The 20,025-nt window shown below is 35.4% G+C and overlaps 1 protein-coding gene across 1 annotated transcript in view; it reads right to left on the bottom strand.

Moving 5' to 3' along the window:
- LOC144435550 (voltage-dependent T-type calcium channel subunit alpha-1G-like) overlaps nucleotides 1-20,025 on the bottom strand; it is a 260,713-nt gene that overhangs the window by 61,248 nt on the left and 179,440 nt on the right. Inside the window, exons 19-23 of the mRNA XM_078124138.1 lie at nucleotides 15,355-15,608; nucleotides 12,280-12,406; nucleotides 10,185-10,313; nucleotides 3,382-3,471; nucleotides 383-575 (exon numbers count right to left, since the gene is read on the bottom strand). Coding sequence (XP_077980264.1) covers nucleotides 383-575; nucleotides 3,382-3,471; nucleotides 10,185-10,313; nucleotides 12,280-12,406; nucleotides 15,355-15,608 — 793 coding nt within the window. The remainder of the gene's footprint in view (nucleotides 1-382; nucleotides 576-3,381; nucleotides 3,472-10,184; nucleotides 10,314-12,279; nucleotides 12,407-15,354; nucleotides 15,609-20,025) is intronic.

Here is a 20,025-nt window from a genome sequence, read left to right as displayed (position 1 = left end):
ATCTTTTTTTGCAGGGATTTTGTCAGCTTTACATATAATAACATTGTAATAGAAATGAAACAGAATACACACTATACATTGCAAGGCTTGTATGGTTATGAGATATTAAAAAACAATCTGAGTATTTGGAAATTCAATTTGTTCTTAGTGATTCTATGGAGATCCTTTTCGGATTAATATTATACTCAATCTGGGTGTGTAAAACAGTAACAACTTAAAAAAAATAAAAAAATGAATGTTTGAATTTTTATTTGATCTGGAAGCATGAGTATGGCATAGTTTTGATAATTTTCAACACAAGTCTTGCAATGTACAACCATAGCAAAGCAACTTTAACAGTACCGACCGGATGAGCCTCCAGAAGAAAGTTGATTTGCCATACGTTGTCTAGCTTTCTCTAGTTTCCGCTGACGTTTTTCCATCTTGCGTCTCATCTCCTCTGCTGCCTGCTCTTCACGGCACTTGTGGAAATTTTCAACTACAACACCAACAAACATGTTGAGTACAAAGAATCCAACGATGAGAAGGAACGAGATGAAATACAAAATCAACCATTCATTGTAGTTTCTGACCGGCTGTTGAAGACAAAATAAAACAAGTAAATAAATAAATAAATAAGTAAATACATAAACAAAAAAAACAGCAAATGATTGTTACTGTAACAGTATATTTATTAAAGCAAGAAATTAATTAAAAATACCACCAATGGCGTTGTAGCACAACTGTACAGTTTTTAGAAATGTTTATCCATATGCTAGTCCATGCTAACAATATGTGTTCATTTGCTGAATCCAGTTGCCTATCCAACCATGTTGCTATCTTTGCGATATACACGATCATTTGGCTGTTGCTATGGACGTGGTCATGTTGCTAGATATATTTGCATACATTTTTGAATGTTTATGTTCACCTGTTTATGAATTCCTGATATTATCTTTGCAATATACATGATCATTTGGCTGATGATATGAGTGTGGTATTGTTGCTAGGCAAATTTACATACAATTTTTGTTCCGTAAGGAAGAGATGTATTTAGTGGGTGGAAGTCTGTGTGTGTGTGTGTGTGTGTGTGTGTGTGTGTGTGTGTGTGTGTGTGTGTGTGTGTGTGTCTGTCTGTCTGTGTCATCGTTTTCTCTATAACGGCTTGCTCAATTCAAACAAAATTTTGAAGACGTACTCCGTAGGGTAATGGCAAGACTTGATTAGGTTTTGGTAAAAATCCTGTGAATATTAAAGAGCAATTTACGTAATTAATGGTTTTCGGTAATTAGGCTATATCTCAAGAATGCACGCTTCAGATTCATTATAACTTGGTACATACATTTGCGATACCAAAGTGCACCTGTCCTGAAAATATTACTAATATAGCTTTTAGTTTTAATAAGTTAAAATACCGCCAATGGCATTGTAGCACAACTGTACAGTTTTAAAAATGTTTATGATAGTCCATGCTAACAATAGGTGTTCATTTGCTGAATGACTATCGAGTTGCCTATCCAACCATCTTTGCGATATACACGACCATTTGGCGGTTGCTATGGGCGTGGTCATAGTTGCTAGGAATATTTGCATACTTTTTTGAATGTTTACTCGCCTACCAGATGATGTTGTTATTTGACCAAAATATACTGCCTTTCGGTTGTTGCTAAGGGTGTGGTCATGGTTGCTAGGGCCAATTGTGTCAATATATTTTGAAGAAAATCTACAGAATAACACTTCTAGATACATCTCACCAAGTTTCAGTCTCATTGACCAAGTACTTTTTGAGATAAATTTTTGAACAAAATTCACATTTTTACACCTAATTTGCATATTACTGATGAGATCATCATGTCATGAACAAATCTTACTTTACACCCCCTTAAGAATGTTCCCACCAAATTTCGCACCAATCTGCCCAGTAGTTTCTGAGTTTAAGTTTTTTGACCAAAAATCACATTTTTTGACCCAAATCACACACCTGTGATGCGATCATTTTGATTTGAACAATTTCCCAACTAGACACCTAAAGTAACATGACCACCAATTATCAAAGTAATCGGTCCAGCAGTTTTTGACTTTAAGTTGTTCACACACACACACACACACACACACACACACACACACACACACACACACACACACACACACAGACACATCCATACACACAGACAGACAGACACTTAGCGATGCCTATAGCACTATGAACCTTATCAGTTCAGTTGTGCTAAAAATACTATTGAAAGGTTTACTTGATGGGCACACCAACACAGTGTTAATACTCTGGATCAAAGCGTTCCTAAGCAATTGGCCTCAGCGTGTTAGTGTGCAAAGTCATTTCTCCAATGAATTAGTGAATATGGGTGCTCCTCAGGGATATGTCTTGTCCCGTCCTTTTCCCTGCGTACATGAACATACTTATGTGTAACAATACTATTCTTACCTTAATCAAATTTGCAGATGACATGGTGCTGGTCACCCACTTAAAAGATGAACTTTCACTTGGTAAATATTTTCTATATGTGAATACCCTAATATCCTGGTTTGAGAAGAGTTTACTTGAACTGAATGTTAGGAAAACGAAGGAGATGTGCATGATCAGGGGACAGAAACAAAACACATCCCTCTGTCATGCTCTCTCCATAAACGGAGATGATGTGGAGAAAGTACATATTTTTAAATATCTTGGTACCATCCTAGCTTCCAATCTAAGTTTTACAGATAATGTAGATTATGTTTTTAAGAAAAAGCATAACAGCACCTTTATCTGCTTCGTAAGCTCAATAGTTTTAACATAGGTAAGAATATTTTAGCATCAGTGTATTGCTCACTAATCAAAAGTGTTTTGACATTTAATATTGTATCCTGGAATGGAAATCTCTGTTAAAGACAGAAAAAAGTTGCTGCAAGTCGTCAGCCAGGCGGGAAGGATTATTGGTTCAAGCAGAAACAACTCTACCATCAGTCATTGAAATGAAAAGGTATTCAAATTTTCAAGGATCAATCACACCCACTACATTCTCAGATCCAAACTCTACCATCAGGTCAGTGACTCAAAGTTCCCCTTGCAAGGAAAAATTGCTACAAGAAGTCTTTCATTCCATCAGCTATTTCCATTTTAAACTCTGGATTCACTGAATTGTAATAACTGTGATAGGATTTTAGTCTTGCATATATTTTATAGATCTATGTAGTATTATTGTACATTTGTCTGTTTGGATGTGTGTATTGTCTGTGATAGTGTTTTATTTGTATATTGGGATTTCTGAGATGCCAAAAGGAAATTTTCCATTGCACATTTTGCTATTAATGGACAATAAAAATAAAGATTTGAATTGAACTGAATAGAAATGTCTGATGTACTTTTTGTTTGCATTATAAGGATAACAAAATGGTCTTTACCTGTAAGTCAATTCCCCGTGCATCTAATCCATTATACATTATTTCCACCCATCCATCTTTTGATGCTAACACAAACAATGCCATCAATGCCTGCAAAATAGAAATATACAACAATGACTCACCTACAATATCTTCTGGTTACTATAGTAACTAGATGATACTTGGTGCAATTAGAGAAAGAACACTAAATTCTGTCTGTGCTATCAAAGGGTTAGTAGTATGACCTGCCAATGCATTAGGGTTGCCCATTTTATTGCTATCTTACAATGACCTGACCAACCCTACATGTATATACATGGAATAGCTGACCATAATTCTTTTTAATGGCACCCTCTATGGCCATCATAAAAATAGTGCCAATGGTGTTGTAGCATGACTGTAAACTTTAAAAAAATATTTATCTACATGCTGATCCATGCTAGGTATAGAAGTTCATTTGCTGAATATCCAGTTGCCTGTTCAGCCCTGTTGTTACCTTTACCATACACACCATCGTTTGGCTGTTGCTATGGACGTGGTCTTGTTGCTAGACATATATGCATACACTTTTGATTCTAGGACAACTGCCCCCTGGACAACTGCCCCCCCCCCCCCCCCCCCCCCCCCGACAATTGCCCCCAAAGGACAACTGCCCCCCAGATAATTGGGGGGTGGGGGTGCGTTTAGTAACACCCGTGAATGTTTAACTATTAACCATTAATGTGAGGGGTCAGACTTGATTAGCAAAGCTATTTTCTGACTCCCATTACCTGTATAAATTTTGTATATATATATCTTTTTCAAGTGGTCTGAAATTATTTCTTGTACAGGTAATAAAAATCCATCAATCAATCAATCAATTTATTTATACTCACATTTGCACGTTATACTCTATTGTTATCTGTGATAATTGTTATAAAAGTCGACATGATGCTTTAACTTACTGCCATAATTCACATAATTTATACTCACATTTGCAAATTTTACTCTATTGTCATCTGTGATTATTGTTATAAAAGTCGGCATGATGCTTTAACTTACTGCCATAATTCACATAATTTATACTCACATTTGCATGTGCTACTCTATTGTCATCTGTGATTATTGTTATAAAAGTCGACATGATGCTTTAACTTACTGCCATAATTCACATAATTAATACTCACATTTGCATGTGCTACTCTATTGTCATCTGTGATTATTGTTATAAAAGTCGACATGATGCTTTAACTTACTGCCATAATTCACATAATTAATACTCACATTTGCATGTGCTACTCTATTGTCATCTGTGATTATTGTTATAAAAGTCGACATGATGCTTTAACTTACTGCCATAATTCACATAATTTATACTCACATTTGAACGTTTTACTCTATTGTTATCTGTGATAATTGTTATAAAAGTCGGCATGATGCTTTAACTTACCGCCGTGATTCACATAATTTATACTCACATTTGAACGTTCTACTCTATTGTCATCTGTGATAATTGTTAGGACAATTATAAAAGTTTAACTTACCACGGTAATTCACACACTATTTTATTTTTCACACTGAAATGATATATATTGCTTGCCAGTCACCAACATAGTCATAGTGTTCTGTATCGTCTTGTCAGAGAGGTAAAAACAAATTGATTTATGATGGCCATGTCTATATGAAACAGAAAGATTTAGCAAACCGGGTCGTTTCATACGAATGCGAGAGGCGTCGACATTTCAACTGTAAGGCCAAAGTAAAAGTTTGTGACGATGAAGTAATTGGTATGGTAAATGAACACATCCATGCTGCAGATGTTCAACGCATAGAAGTTCTTAGAGTCAAGCAGCAAGTTAAGAGGAAGGTGACTGAAACAGAGGAGACAGCACAACAAATCATCACCCAGGTTGCGGAGACTATATGAGAAGGTTCTGCCACACAACTTCCACCTATTCGTCATATTCATCGGTGTATTAGACGTGACAAGCAAGCTGCTGGTTCACCACATCCTGTTCCTTCAAATATAGCAGAACTGGAAATTCCAGAGGAATATAAGGTACGTCATGTCATTTTTTTAGAATTAATGGGCAAGTCTTTCATGCGTCAGATAGCTGATCACTTATCGTCTATTTTTATGGAGTGTCTCCTGACAGGTCAGGAGACTCGGCCCCCCAAGATTTGCTCCTGACCGGCGCGGGGCTCGGGTATCCACATAACATGCAGTGACAGGCCTGAGGCTTTTAATTATCAATTTAATGTGTATACCTATGAAAATTTACCTTTGAAAAAGATTGCCTTCGTACTCAAGCCACAGAACTATGTTCATTACCAATTTTCAGCTGATATGGGAGATTGTTTGAAAAACACCCCCTTTTCTTCAAGTTTTTTTGTGGTTTTTTTTGGTAATGGGAAATATATCTTCATGCGGGCTTCACATGTCGGTAAATGCACACTTAATTGTGTGGATTTCTTTATATTTTATGAATGATACATTTAAGAATACACACGAGTCCATTCCAAATTGTATAACTGACACAATGGAAATTGAGTACCTCCCCAATGTGACGGGTTAGGTTCCCCGTTGAACAGCTATTTTTTTCTGGCCTGATGTATACTGATATGTGACATTTTCTTCATTACAGAGAACCAGCGATGGAGAAGCATTTTTACTTTATGACAACATACCCAGTGATCGACGTATTTTAATTTTCTCAACGGCTCAGAATATGCGACTTCTTGAGAATTCAGGCGACTGGTGTGCAGATGGTACATTTAAAGTAGTTCCTGAACTCTTCTATCAACTATATACTGTCCATTCACTTAACTCGGGTCATGTTATTCCCTGCGTATATGCCTTGTTACCAGACAAGCAACTTACAACGAAGTTTTTCGTCAGCTACGTGTTTTAAACCCTAACCTGGATCCACAAACAATTCTCATAGACTATGAACAAGCTACCAAAAATGCCATGGAAGCCGTTTATCCACGTGCTACAGTTAAAGGCTGTTTCTACCATTTGTCCCAGAACATATATCGCAAAGTTATATCACAAGGACTTCAAACCTTGTACCAATCCGATACCGATTTCGCCCTGTCTGTTCGCATGTTGCCCGCCATTGCATATGTGCCTGAAGATGAAGTGATTGATACGTTTGAGACATTAGCTCAGAATATGCCAGATGATGCTGAGCAGGTAGTTGATTATTTTGAAAGTAACTACATTGGAAGACCAAGACGCAATGGGTGACGACCCCACGTTTCCCAATTACAATGTGGAACATGAATAGTTGAGTCAACGACGAGTTACCAAGAACCAACAACAATATAGAGAGATGGCACCGCAGAATGCAAGCCAACGTTGCCTCTCATCACCCAAATATATGGCGATTTCTCAATATTCTGAAATGTGAACAGGCACTAAACAACGTCGTCATCTGATGATTGCCGTTGAATCAGCGCAACCACAACGTTGACAGTATCAGGATTCTGCAGCCAGAATCCATGTAATAGTGCAAGCTTTTGAAAATCATCACGTGCTAGATTTTCTTTCGGGAATAGCCCACAATTTACAGTTTTAAACACTGGCTGATCATGATAAACCGAGCCGAGTCACCATTTACTGTCACCAAAGTCTTACATGAATTCTGATATACATGTACATTCTGAGTCTCAATATTTTTTTCTACTTTGACTCGTTTTCTATCTTGTTACCTGTATATTTTGTATTGAACTGATAATAAATAAATCTTTTCCAGTAAAAAAATGACTTTGTGTTTGTGTTTGTGTATGATATATATTCACATGTCCCCATGTAGCAGAACAGTGTTACTTAGGCCTCAGATCACAAACCAAGCTTATGCACATTAAGTACTATCCATACCCACAAAAAAACCCCATGAATGACAAACCCGTTCATCTGTAATACTAGCTTTTTTTTCGTTCGGGGGCAGTAGTTCGGGGGGCAGTTGTCCTTCGGGGTCAGTTGTCCTGTTACCGAGACTGTTTAAATGTTTGTTCACTTGTCTATGAATCCGTTATCTTTGCAATAACACAATCGTTTGGCAACACCTGGAGAACAAGTCATTGAGAATGACATAGTCCCCGCTATGATAGGGTTTTAAGGAATTATCACTACTCTGATCATGCAACAACACTTGTAAACCAAAATCAAACAGACTTATAGATATGTTGTGTCTGCTTTGGACATGGAACATGCCTAAAACAATAAAGGATGGGTCGGGTATGGGGGATCGTATCACGAAGAAAATGGATATGCACATGTATGTCATAGAACACTGTCCTAATACCAACTTTGAATGAGATCTGTTCAAGCATGTCTGAGTTATGGCTTTGGACATGGAAAATTCACAAACAAAATGGCTGCTAGGCGGCCATATTGGATCGTATCATGACAACAATGAATGTGCACATGTATGTCATAGAACACTGTCCTAATACCAACTTTGAATGAGATCTGTTCAAGCATGTATGAGTTATGGCTTTAGACAGGGAAAATTTGCAAACAAAATGGCTGCTAGGTGGCCATATTGGATCGTATCATGAAACAAATTGACGTGCATATGTATGCCATTGTATGTTGCCCCTGTACCAAGTTTGAAAAACATCGGTCCAGGCATCTCTAAAGAAACAGCTGCGGACGGACAGACGGACTGACGGACGGACGGACGCACGGACGCACGGACAGACGGAACCCAATCCATAAGTCCCCGTCCCGGACTTCGTCCGGCGGGGACTAATAACCTTTCTAGAAACATCTCACCAAATTTCAGCCCCATCAACCAAGTACTTTTTGAGATGTACGTTTTTGACCAAAATTCACATTTTTACACTTAATTTGCATATTGCTGATGAGATCATTACATGCTCATACAGGCTACATGGAATCACAGACTGTCTATCAACTGTACATTACAATGTTAACCTACAGGCTACATGGAATCATAGACTGTCTATCAACTGTACATTACAATGTCCACCTACAGGTTATACATGGAATCATAGACTGTCTATCAACTGTACATTACAATGTCAACCTACAGGCTACATGGAATCATAGACTGTTTATCAACTGTACATTACAATGTTAACCTACAGGCTACATGGAATCATAGACTGTCTATCAACTGTACATTACAATGTCAACCTACAGGCTACATGGAATCATAGACTGTCTAGTAACTGTATGTTACAATGTCAACCTACAGGCTACATGGAATCATAGACTGTCTAGTAACTGTATGTTACAATGTCAACCTACAGGCTACATGGAATCACAGACTGTCTATCAACTGTACCTTACAATGTCAACCTACAGGCTACATGGAATCATACACTGTCTATGATTGAATACACAATCATGATCACACCATATGATCAGAAATCCTGTCATTTGTGACATTTTGATTCAAATTAAACAATTCAATAAACATTCCGAACACTGTCGGAACAGTCTTACAACTCAACTTACCAAACTTTGTTCAAGATCTTTTAGAAAAACAAAAAGTTTTTGAGGGTATTCACTTTACGATGTTGTCAACCTACACAGGCCAGCAAAGCTACAATAATTGTAGCTTTTGTTATGACTTTGAGGGGTTATTTTCTGTTTTTGTGCTTTTTGTCATTCTGATGTTTAACTGGAAGAAAACCCTACCGATTGAGATCTGCATCCCAAAGTTAAGTTGATGTTTCTGCTAATTAAACCTTACCTACCAAAATATTTGACACTTCCTAATTCCAACATTAATTATAGAGCCTTCATAACCCAAGAAATGTTCAGAGGTACCCTGGTCCTGTCAAAATCGGCAAAAGAAGCAACGCATGCAGCATTTTGAAACAGGTAGTATGCTGACATCACGGTATTATCTGAAATACTGTTATTAGTTCCAGAGGGCCTCGGGGCCCTGCTTAGAACTTTTGATTTACCTGGCACATAAGCTTTCTTTCTTTGTCAAGACTTTTGCTTCCACCAAGCAATATTTTTTTCATACATCGATTTACTAGGTATTTTTAAGTCTGTACTCAAAGTGTCATGAAAATTGAACAGCAAATTTCAATAGGAATGGCCTGTGAAGTCAACAATGTATGTTACAGATCTGTGGGCCAGCGATCGTTGCCGGAGTACCTTAACCCTGTGGAAATTCATTTGGGTAGCATTTTAACAAAGAGAACACAAAAAATACTAGTAAATATACTGAATTTACAGGGATCTCTGCCTATGTGAACATCGTTCATACACCTAGATTGCTATAAGCAGTATATTTCTGATTGTAAACATGATCGCTTCAAAACAAAGTCACATGGCTGGAAAGCACAGTGTGTTCTGGGAGTACTCAGAGCTTGCGTCGAATGTCGTACATGTAGAATGAAACAAATTCAATCGACGAAATAGGATCCATCTAATTGTCTATTGACTTTCATTAAAGATTTTTGACCAAAAAGACACATTTATATACCTAATTTGCATATCACTTATGGGATCATCATGTTATGAAAAATTCTTAATCTAACCACCTCTTTTTGACCCAAATCACACACTGGTGGCAAGATCATTTTGATTTGAACAATTTCCCAACTAGACATCCAAGGTAATATATCCACCAAATATCATGGAAATCGGTCCAGCAGTTTTTGACTTTAAGTTGTTTACACACACACACACACACACACACACACACACACACACACACACACACACACACACACAGACATCCAGACAGACACTTTGACATGCCTATAGCACTACTGAAACTTATCAGTTTAGTTGTGCTAAAAATGAGAAGCAGCCTTACTGGATAACATTAGAATCTGTGTGTAAAACTTACTTGTCCTAGATTGTCAAAGTTGTACCTCTGGTTAACCCAATTGTTGCTTTGATATGATAAACACTGTGTTTTGTTTTTGATATGTCTGATGTCATTGCCAATACAGTGATAGAATGTACCTTTAAATAACTAAATAAAAAGAGAAATAGTTAGAGGGTCTTGCTGGGAAATCAAATCAACACAACAAACTAGGACTGTAAATGGAAGCTTTCTAAACAAACTAGGACTGTAAATGGAAGCTTTCTAAACAAACTAGGACTGTAAATGGAAGCTTTCTAAACAAACTAGGACTGTAAATGGAAGCTTTCTAAACAAACTAGGACTGTAAATGGAAGCTTTCTAAACAAACTAGGACTGTAAATGGAAGCTTTCTAAACAAACTAGGACTGTAAATGGAAGCTTTCTAAACAAACTAGGACTGTAAATGGAAGCTTTCTAAACAAACTAGGACTGTAAATGGAAGCTTTCCAAGCAAACTAGGACTGTAAATGGAAGCTTTCCAAACAAACTAGGACTGTAAATGGAAGCTTTCCAAACAAACTAGGACTGTAAATGGAAGCTTTCCAAACAAACTAGGACTGTAAATGGAAGCTTTCCAAACAAACTAGGACTGTAAATGGAAGCTTTCCAAACAAACTAGGACTGTAAATGGAAGCTTTCCAAACAAACTAGGACTGTAAATGGAAGCTTTCCAAACAAACTAAGACTGTAAATGGAAGCTTTCCAAACAAACTAGGACTGTAAATGGAAGCTTTCCAAACAAACTAAGACTGTAAATGGAAGCTTTCTAAACAAACTAGGACTGTAAATGGAAGCTTTCCAAACAAACTAGGACTGTAAATGGAAGCTTTCTAAACAAACTAGGACTGTAAATGGAAGCTTTCCAAACAAACTAGGACTGTAAATGGAAGCTTTCCAAACTAGGACTGTAAATGGAAGCTTTCTAAACAAACTAGGACTGTAAATGGAAGCTTTCTAAACAAACTAGGACTGTAAATGGAAGCTTTCTAAACAAACTAGGACTGTAAATGGAAGCTTTCTAAACAAACTAGGACTGTAAATGGAAGCTTTCCAAACAAACTAGGACTGTAAATGGAAGCTTTCCAAACAAACTAGGACTGTAAATGGAAGCTTTCTAAACAAACTAGGACTGTAAATGGAAGCTTTCCAAACAAACTAGGACTGTAAATGGAAGCTTTCCAAACAAACTAGGACTGTAAATGGAAGCTTTCCAAACAAACTAAGACTGTAAATGGAAGCTTTCCAAACAAACTAGGACTGTAAATGGAAGCTTTCCAAACAAACTAGGACTGTAAATGGAAGCTTTCTAAACAAACTAGGACTGTAAATGGAAGCTTTCTAAACAAACTAGGACTGTAAATGGAAGCTTTCTAAACAAACTAGGACTGTAAATGGAAGCTTTCTAAACAAACTAGGACTGTAAATGGAAGCTTTCTAAACAAACTAGGACTGTAAATGGAAGCTTTCTAAACAAACTAGGACTGTAAATGGAAGCTTTCTAAACAAACTAGGACTGTAAATGGAAGCTTTCCAAACAAACTAGGACTGTAAATAGAAGCTTTCTAAACTAACTAGGACTGTAAATGGAAGCTTTCCTCTGTTTTCTCTCTGGGTTCATGAGATTTACAGAAATAACACACACGTTTGATCAAAATGAGGTGAGTTGATACACATTGGCGGCAAAATTGTAAACCAATGTTTGACCACATGTTAAGATGAATTGTAAGTCTATATTTTATAAAACCGATGTGAGCTGTTATGAGACAGTATCACGTTTCAAATATGACTGCAGTCACCTGAATGCCCAGAATGCCAAAGATGACAACATGATGGTTTTCACCCATTAGCCATTCAAGTGCTACAAATCGGGTAATAATAAACATTGTTTGCATCTCTAAAGCTGTGCAATGACACTGATAATAGGTCAATAAAACTGATATAACATTGAGCTTAGCTTTGCCTTGGTGTTATGTAAGAGTGCATTATCACACTTGTAAATATTGGCAACAAACCCTACTTGTTTGGTTAATGGGTTCATCCTGTAATGATATCACATGACTGCAGTCATTCTCACCTGAACACCCAGAATGCCAAAGATGACAAAAAATGTACAACAAATGAGTACAATGTTACCAATAGGTCGTAATGAAGATAACAAGGTTTGTACCACTAATTTTAGACCAGGTGCTCGGCTTATCACTCTGTAAATCAATCAAAAAAATTAATCATTATATACACACAAGGTTGTTCAAACTTAAAGGTCAATGTCAGATTATGATTAAAATTTAGGTGTGAAAAGCAGTTGTCTGGCAGCAGTATAGAAAACTTGATCCAAAACAAAAGTAATGAACATGAAAAATAATTTGGATATTTACAGATCCTTAAAGGGAAGGTCCAATCAAATACATTTACACTTTTAGATAGCTCAACTTTGTCTTTTTAGCTAATACCCGGTATGTATGTGAATTTTAGAAATAAAATGAAACATATTAAACTTATGTGACCTTGAAAATGTCAAAATTTTGCTATGTTGAGCCTCACTGTGTGCCGACATTTTGGAAATGTTTGCCGCAAAAGGATGCTGGGAAAGCTCCCTGTTTGTTACATCACATCATGCTAAATGTCCACTGGCATCTAGATCTAGGTGTGTGTAGCAGCTGTTCATCATTGACAAGGTGTAAATATAACAGACATAATAATCATTTTAATCATTTTCACCACAGATCTCGAGACACCCACTATTATGTAAATTTTGGCTGCAAAATGATTTATCTAAAGAAAAAGTGATTCAAGTACCATTTGAGTTTATTTGGGACCACTTTGAGCCATATATTTATATAATTATAGGTTCATGTTTAAACCAAGTGATTTCCAAGGAAATTTGGACGTGTTGTGTAAAAATCACGTTGTTTACACATTGTCCACTTTTATAGAATATCTCAATGTCTGTGTGCTCCGTAAACATGACCTCATAAATTTTGATCAAATTGTAAAACTGTAGTGCGACATGATCTTGAACTTTAATATTGAAGTTACTATAGTATACTTAGCTACGGTACCTGGTCAGATCGGGATTTGTATCGCCTATTATATTATATATATGGCATTTATTGCACAACAAATTGGCCACATTTTAGCATGAATATTACAATGTTCGCATTTCATTATGTACCATATTTCTGTCCGAGGAAACCCTTTCCCATTTACTGTAGCTGTGAGCCAAGTGTGACATCAAGATGCTGGCTGATGAACAAACTCAACTGACAAGAAATTTATTCAAGTTAACAAACATTTTACTATCTCTGCAAAATGCATTTTTAACAGGAAATTGTATTTATCAGTTCTTATACTTCAGTCCATAATTCATTGAAATAAATTACTGCCGATTGAGATACGCTGGATATCGTGTCATTTACAGGAGACAAATAGCATTGTGCTGTTATATTTGAAACACATTCGTGGACTGTACATGTCTAGTTAGCGAGCCTTTGTAGATTTGGCATCATGATACCTTCAGTGCTATGTCAGATGAGATAAAACCGAAGAAATTGTCCTGACAAGCATGTACAAGTAATTTATATGGAGAAAAATAGCGCCAATGGCACTGTAGCACAACTGTCCAGTTTTTAAAATTGTTTATCCACCTGCTGATCCATACTAGGTACAGGTGTTCATTTGCTGAATGATTTTCCAGTTGCCTTTCCAGCCCTGTTGTTATCTATGCAATATATGCGATCATTTGGCTGTTTGGGTGTGGTCATGTTCTGAACATATCTGCATACATTTTTTGAATGTTCATTCATTTGTTCATTTGCGCGGTCTTGTTGCTACATATTTTTGCATACATTTATTTAGTATTCATTTGTCTGTTAATCCTTTTTGTTATCTTTGCAATATAAGTGATCGTTTTGCTGTTGCTATGGGTGTGGTCTTGTTGCTAGGCACATTTGCATACACTTTTGGAATATCTATTCAGTTGTCTATAAATCCGTTATCTTTGCAATATATGTGATCATTTGGCTGTTGCTATGGGCGTGGTCTCATTGCTAGGCACATTTACACACATTTTTGGAATGTTTATTCAGATGTCTATTAATCCCTGTTGTTATCTTTGCAGTATATGCAATCATTTGACTGTTGCTATGGGCATGGTCTTGTTGCTAGGCACATTTGCATACACTTTTTGAATGTTTGTTTACTTGTTTAAGAATCCATTATCTTTGTGAAACACAATTGATATATGTATTATATGCTTAATATTTCTTCATCTATACACCCCCAGAGGCATCCCCATTCAATTTCAGCCGAATCTGCTATGTAGTTTTGGAATTAAAGATTTTTGACCAAAAAGACACATTTTTAGCCCTGATTTGCATATTAGTGATGGAATCATCATTTCATGAACAAATCATAATTTACACACCCCTAGAAACATTCCCACCAAATTTCACACCAATCTGCCCAGTAGGTTTTTGAGTTATGTTTTTTGACCAAAACTGACATTTTTTGACCTGAATCAAATACCTTTTTTTCGCAACTAGACACCAAATTTAATGTCTTCATCAAATATCAGGGCAATTAGTCCAGCAGTTTTTGACTTTAAGTTGTTTACACACACACACACACACACACACACACACATCCACAGACAGACAGACAGAGACAGCCAGACACTTTGCCATTCCAACCTTATGAGTTTGGTTGTGCTAAAAATTCTATTTTAAAACTAATTTGCATAGAAATGACCCAATCAACTTGTCTTGAACAAACTTATATCTGCTTGTCAAATGACACCTACATTTGTACATATCAAGTTTCAGGTCACAAAATTTATGAAATTGGTGAATTCATAGACTCATGGTGGATGGTCTATGTTAAAGCCTACTAATGATCAAATTCAATTTTTAGTGCCAAATTCAAAAATAATCTATAAGCAACTCAAATTTAATATTACAACGCGACTAACTTTCACAGGCATAAACAGTGATAAGAGTCGCACGAACCTACATCAGAGTGATCCAGTGTTGTTTTTTTATCAATGTTTGTCAGTTTGATAGTGATAAGAAGTAGACTTTTTTTTGCACCTTCAAAGCCAGTTTTCACTGTCCACCACTGATAAAACGATGTTATGATCACATTATTAACTCACCTGAGGGGTCTGAGTGTTCTCAGTAATCTGAGCACACGTAGCACACCAAAGATTTTAGGACTTGCATTTGCCGACAATGTAATGATAATATCAGTGATCGATATGATGACCAGACCTCCATCCATCACATTCCAACCACTCTTACAATATGAATGTTTGCCAAGGACAAATCCTTTTGCTAGTACTTTGATAAGCATTTCAATGGCAAATACAAGGGTGAAAAAGTAGTTGGAATATGTCAAAAACTGTCTTTCCTGAAACAAAACATAGAGAATGGAACATGTTAAATTCTGAGCAAAACAAGTATCATTGATATGGTGTATGGAAAGCTATGGTAATTCAGCTTGTATAACAGTGAATATCACTATTATTAATTATAGCAACTCTTAACTCCTTTAAGTCTCAACACTTCTATTTCAACTCTTGACTCCTTTAAGTCTCAACACTTCTATTTCAACTCTTAACTCCTTTAAGTCTCAACACTTCTATTTCAATTTTTAACTCCTTTAAGTCTCAACACTTCTATTTCAATTTTTAACTCCTTTAAGTCTCAACACTTCTATTTCAATTTTTAACTCCTTTAAGTCTCAACACTTCTATTTCAATTTTTAACTCCTTTAAGTCTCAACACTTCTATTTCAATTTTTAACTCCTTTAAGTCTCAACACTTCTATTTCAATTTTTAACTCCTTTAAGTCTCAACACTTCTATTTCAACTCTTAACTCCTTTAAGTCTCAACACGTCTATTTCAACTCTTAAACTCCTTTAAGTCTCAACACTTCTATTTCAACTCTTAACTCCTTTAAGTCTCAACACTTCTATTTTAACTCTTAACTTAACTCCTTTAAGTCTCAACACTTCTATTTCAACTCTTGACTCCTTTAAGTCTCAACACTTCTATTTTAACTCTTGACTCCTTTAAGTCTCAACACTTCTATTTCAATTTTTAACTCCTTTAAGTCTCAACACTTCTATTTCAATTTTTAACTCCTTTAAGTCTCAACACTTCTATTTCAATTTTTAACTCCTTTAAGTCTCAACACTTCTATTTCAATTTTTAACTCCTTTAAGTCTCAACACTTCTATTTCAACTCTTAACTCCTTTAAGTCTCAACACTTCTATTTCAACTCTTAACTCCTTTAAGTGTCTCAACACTTCTATTTCAACTCTTAACTCCTTTAAGTCTCAACACTTCTATTTCAATTTTTAACTCCTTTAAGTCTCAACACTTCTATTTCAACTCTTAACTCCTTTAAGTCTCAACACTTCTATTTCAACTCTTAACTCCTTTAAGTCTCAACACTTCTATTTCAACTCTTAACTCCTTTAAGTCTCAACACTTCTATTTCAATTTTTAACTCCTTTAAGTCTCAACACTTCTATTTCAACTCTTAACTCCTTTAAGTCTCAACACTTCTATTTCAATTTTTAACTCCTTTAAGTCTCAACACTTCTATTTCAATTTTTAACTCCTTTAAGTCTCAACACTTCTATTTCAATTTTTAACTCCTTTAAGTCTCAACACTTCTATTTCAATTTTTAAACTCCTTTAAGTCTCAACACTTCTATTTCAACTCTTAACTCCTTTAAGTCTCAACACTTCTATTTCAACTCTTAACTCCTTTAAGTCTCAACACTTCTATTTCAATTTTTAACTCCTTTAAGTCTCAACACTTCTATTTCAATTTTTAAACTCCTTTAAGTCTCAACACTTCTATTTCAACTCTTAACTCCTTTAAGTCTCAACACTTCTATTTCAACTCTTAACTCCTTTAAGTCTCAACACTTCTATTTCAACTCTTAACTCCTTTAAGTCTCAACACTTCTATTTCAACTCTTAACTCCTTTAAGTCTCAACACTTCTATTTCAACTCTTAACTCCTTTAAGTCTCAACACTTCTATTTCAACTTTAACTCCTTTAAGTCTCAACACTTCTATTTCAATTTTTAACTCCTTTAAGTCTCAACACTTCTATTTCAATTTTTAACTCCTTTAAGTCTCAACACTTCTATTTCAACTCTTAACTCCTTTAAGTCTCAACACTTCTATTTCAATTTTTAACTCCTTTAAGTCTCAACACTTCTATTTCAATTTTTAAACTCCTTTAAGTCTCAACACTTCTATTTCAACTCTTAACTCCTTTAAGTCTCAACACTTCTATTTCAACTCTTAACTCCTTTAAGTCTCAACACTTCTATTTCAACTCTTTAACTCCTTTAAGTCTCAACACTTCTATTTCAACTCTTAACTCCTTTAAGTCTCAACACTTCTATTTCAACTCTTAACTCCTTTAAGTCTCAAAACTTCTATTTCAACTCTTAACTCCTTTAAGTCTCAACACTTCTATTTCAATTTTTAACTCCTTTAAGTCTCAACACTTCTATTTCAATTTTTAACTCCTTTAAGTCTCAACACTTCTATTTCAATTTTTAACTCCTTTAAGTCTCAACACTTCTATTTCAACTCTTAACTCCTTTAAGTCTCAACACTTCTATTTCAACTCTTAACTCCTTTAAGTCTCAACACTTCTATTTCAATTTTTAACTCCTTTAAGTCTCAACACTTCTATTTCAACTCTTAAACTCCTTTAAGTCTCAACACTTCTATTTCAATTTTTAACTCCTTTAAGTCTCAACACTTCTATTTCAACTCTTAACTCCTTTAAGTCTCAACACTTCTATTTCAATTTTTAACTCCTTTAAGTCTCAACACTTCTATTTCAACTCTTAACTCCTTTAAGTCTCAACACTTCTATTTCAACTCTTGACTCCTTTAAGTCTCAACACTTCTATTTCAATTTTTAACTCCTTTAAGTCTCAACACATCTATTTCAACTCTTAACTCCTTTAAGTCTCAACACTTCTATTTCAACTCTTAACTCCTTTAAGTCTCAACACGTCTATTTCAACTCTTAAACTCCTTTAAGTCTCAAAACTTCTATTTCAACTCTTAACTCCTTTAAGTCTCAACACTTCTATTTCAACTCTTAACTCCTTTAAGTCTCAAAACTTCTATTTCAACTCTTAACTCCTTTAAGTCTCAACACTTCTATTTCAATTTTTAACTCCTTTAAGTCTCAACACTTCTATTTCAATTTTTAACTCCTTTAAGTCTCAACACTTCTATTTCAATTTTTAACTCCTTTAAGTCTCAACACTTCTATTTCAATTTTTAACTCCTTTAAGTCTCAACACTTCTATTTCAATTTTTAACTCCTTTAAGTCTCAACACTTCTATTTCAATTTTTAACTCCTTTAAGTCTCAACACGTCTATTTCAACTCTTAAACTCCTTTAAGTCTCAAAACTTCTATTTCAACTCTTAACTCCTTTAAGTCTCAACACTTCTATTTCAACTCTTAACTCCTTTAAGTCTCAAAACTTCTATTTCAACTCTTAACTCCTTTAAGTCTCAACACTTCTATTTCAATTTTTAACTCCTTTAAGTCTCAACACTTCTATTTCAATTTTTAACTCCTTTAAGTCTCAACACTTCTATTTCAATTTTTAACTCCTTTAAGTCTCAACACTTCTATTTCAATTTTTAACTCCTTTAAGTCTCAACACTTCTATTTCAACTCTTAACTCCTTCACATTAGGCAAACAAAACACTCAACAGTCACAGCTGAGCATTTTCTGACTGTTCATGGCTAAATTTTGACAATGGGAAGATGTTTGTTATTTGTACTGTTCACATAGTTTTACATTATTTAAAGGCAAATTTAAACTAAACAACATTTGCTGGATATTAATCATTTTAGAACCTTTTAGTGGATTGCTATATGACTAGAAATGACAAAGTGACGTTTCACATAAATGATCAAAAGATGTTCCTTTATGTAAATGATACATGCTTGATGTGGTTGAACAGAGGTCTGCAACAACATCAGTGTGTGAAATTAAGGGAAAATGACTACTGGTCATAATGACTGACAGGTAGCAAAAGCTGCTTGTCCTTGAAGCTTATGGGAAATTCCTGGTCCATACTCAAAGCAGTTCATGTTCAAGATCTGTAGCTAAATCAAACCTCCCACACATACAGATCAAATGATTTTGAACTTTAATGTGATACTACATATCTTTTGATATACTAAAGTAAAAGAAACTACAACGACTAGTTTATATCTACTCTTTATTTCACAACAATATAATCTGTTCTTACAATTGAAAATTTTCACTCACAGTCAAAATATAACTTGGAAGTGAACATGGGATTAAAATTTCACGTTCAGAAGAGATGCCTCAGTTTGTTGAATACAGCTTAATTCATTTTTTGCAATGCAATCTCTGCTTGACTTTTCCCAGCCGGTGCAGTACGATTTCGTACATGTTAAATGGCTACTTTGTGAGCTTCTGTTTGAGCGTGAGCTACAACATTTGAAGAACAAAAGTTTGCTGACCTCATGACAAATGGGCCCTTACTATTACCAGACAATAAAGATGTACTTGATGATACCAGTATCTTGTGAGCAGACAGCTGGCTGTATGCACTGCGACACGGTTTGTAGTTCATCTTCTTGTTGATGTACAGTAACCAGTTATTAATAAATTCTCTCTGCCAAGCAGCTTGAAATGATCACCTTCTATTCTTGTATTCTTTCTCTATCTGTTTTGTCTTCTTCTTCGAAGGCAGATAGTCACCTTTTAAATATCGCCACATACTTACAGAT

Source organism: Glandiceps talaboti, chromosome 5 (genome assembly GCF_964340395.1).
Source record: "Glandiceps talaboti chromosome 5, keGlaTala1.1, whole genome shotgun sequence".
Lineage (NCBI taxonomy): Eukaryota > Metazoa > Hemichordata > Enteropneusta > Spengelidae > Glandiceps > Glandiceps talaboti.
The sequence above is the reverse complement of the archived record's forward strand: the minus strand, read 5'-3'. Positions and strand labels throughout refer to the sequence as shown.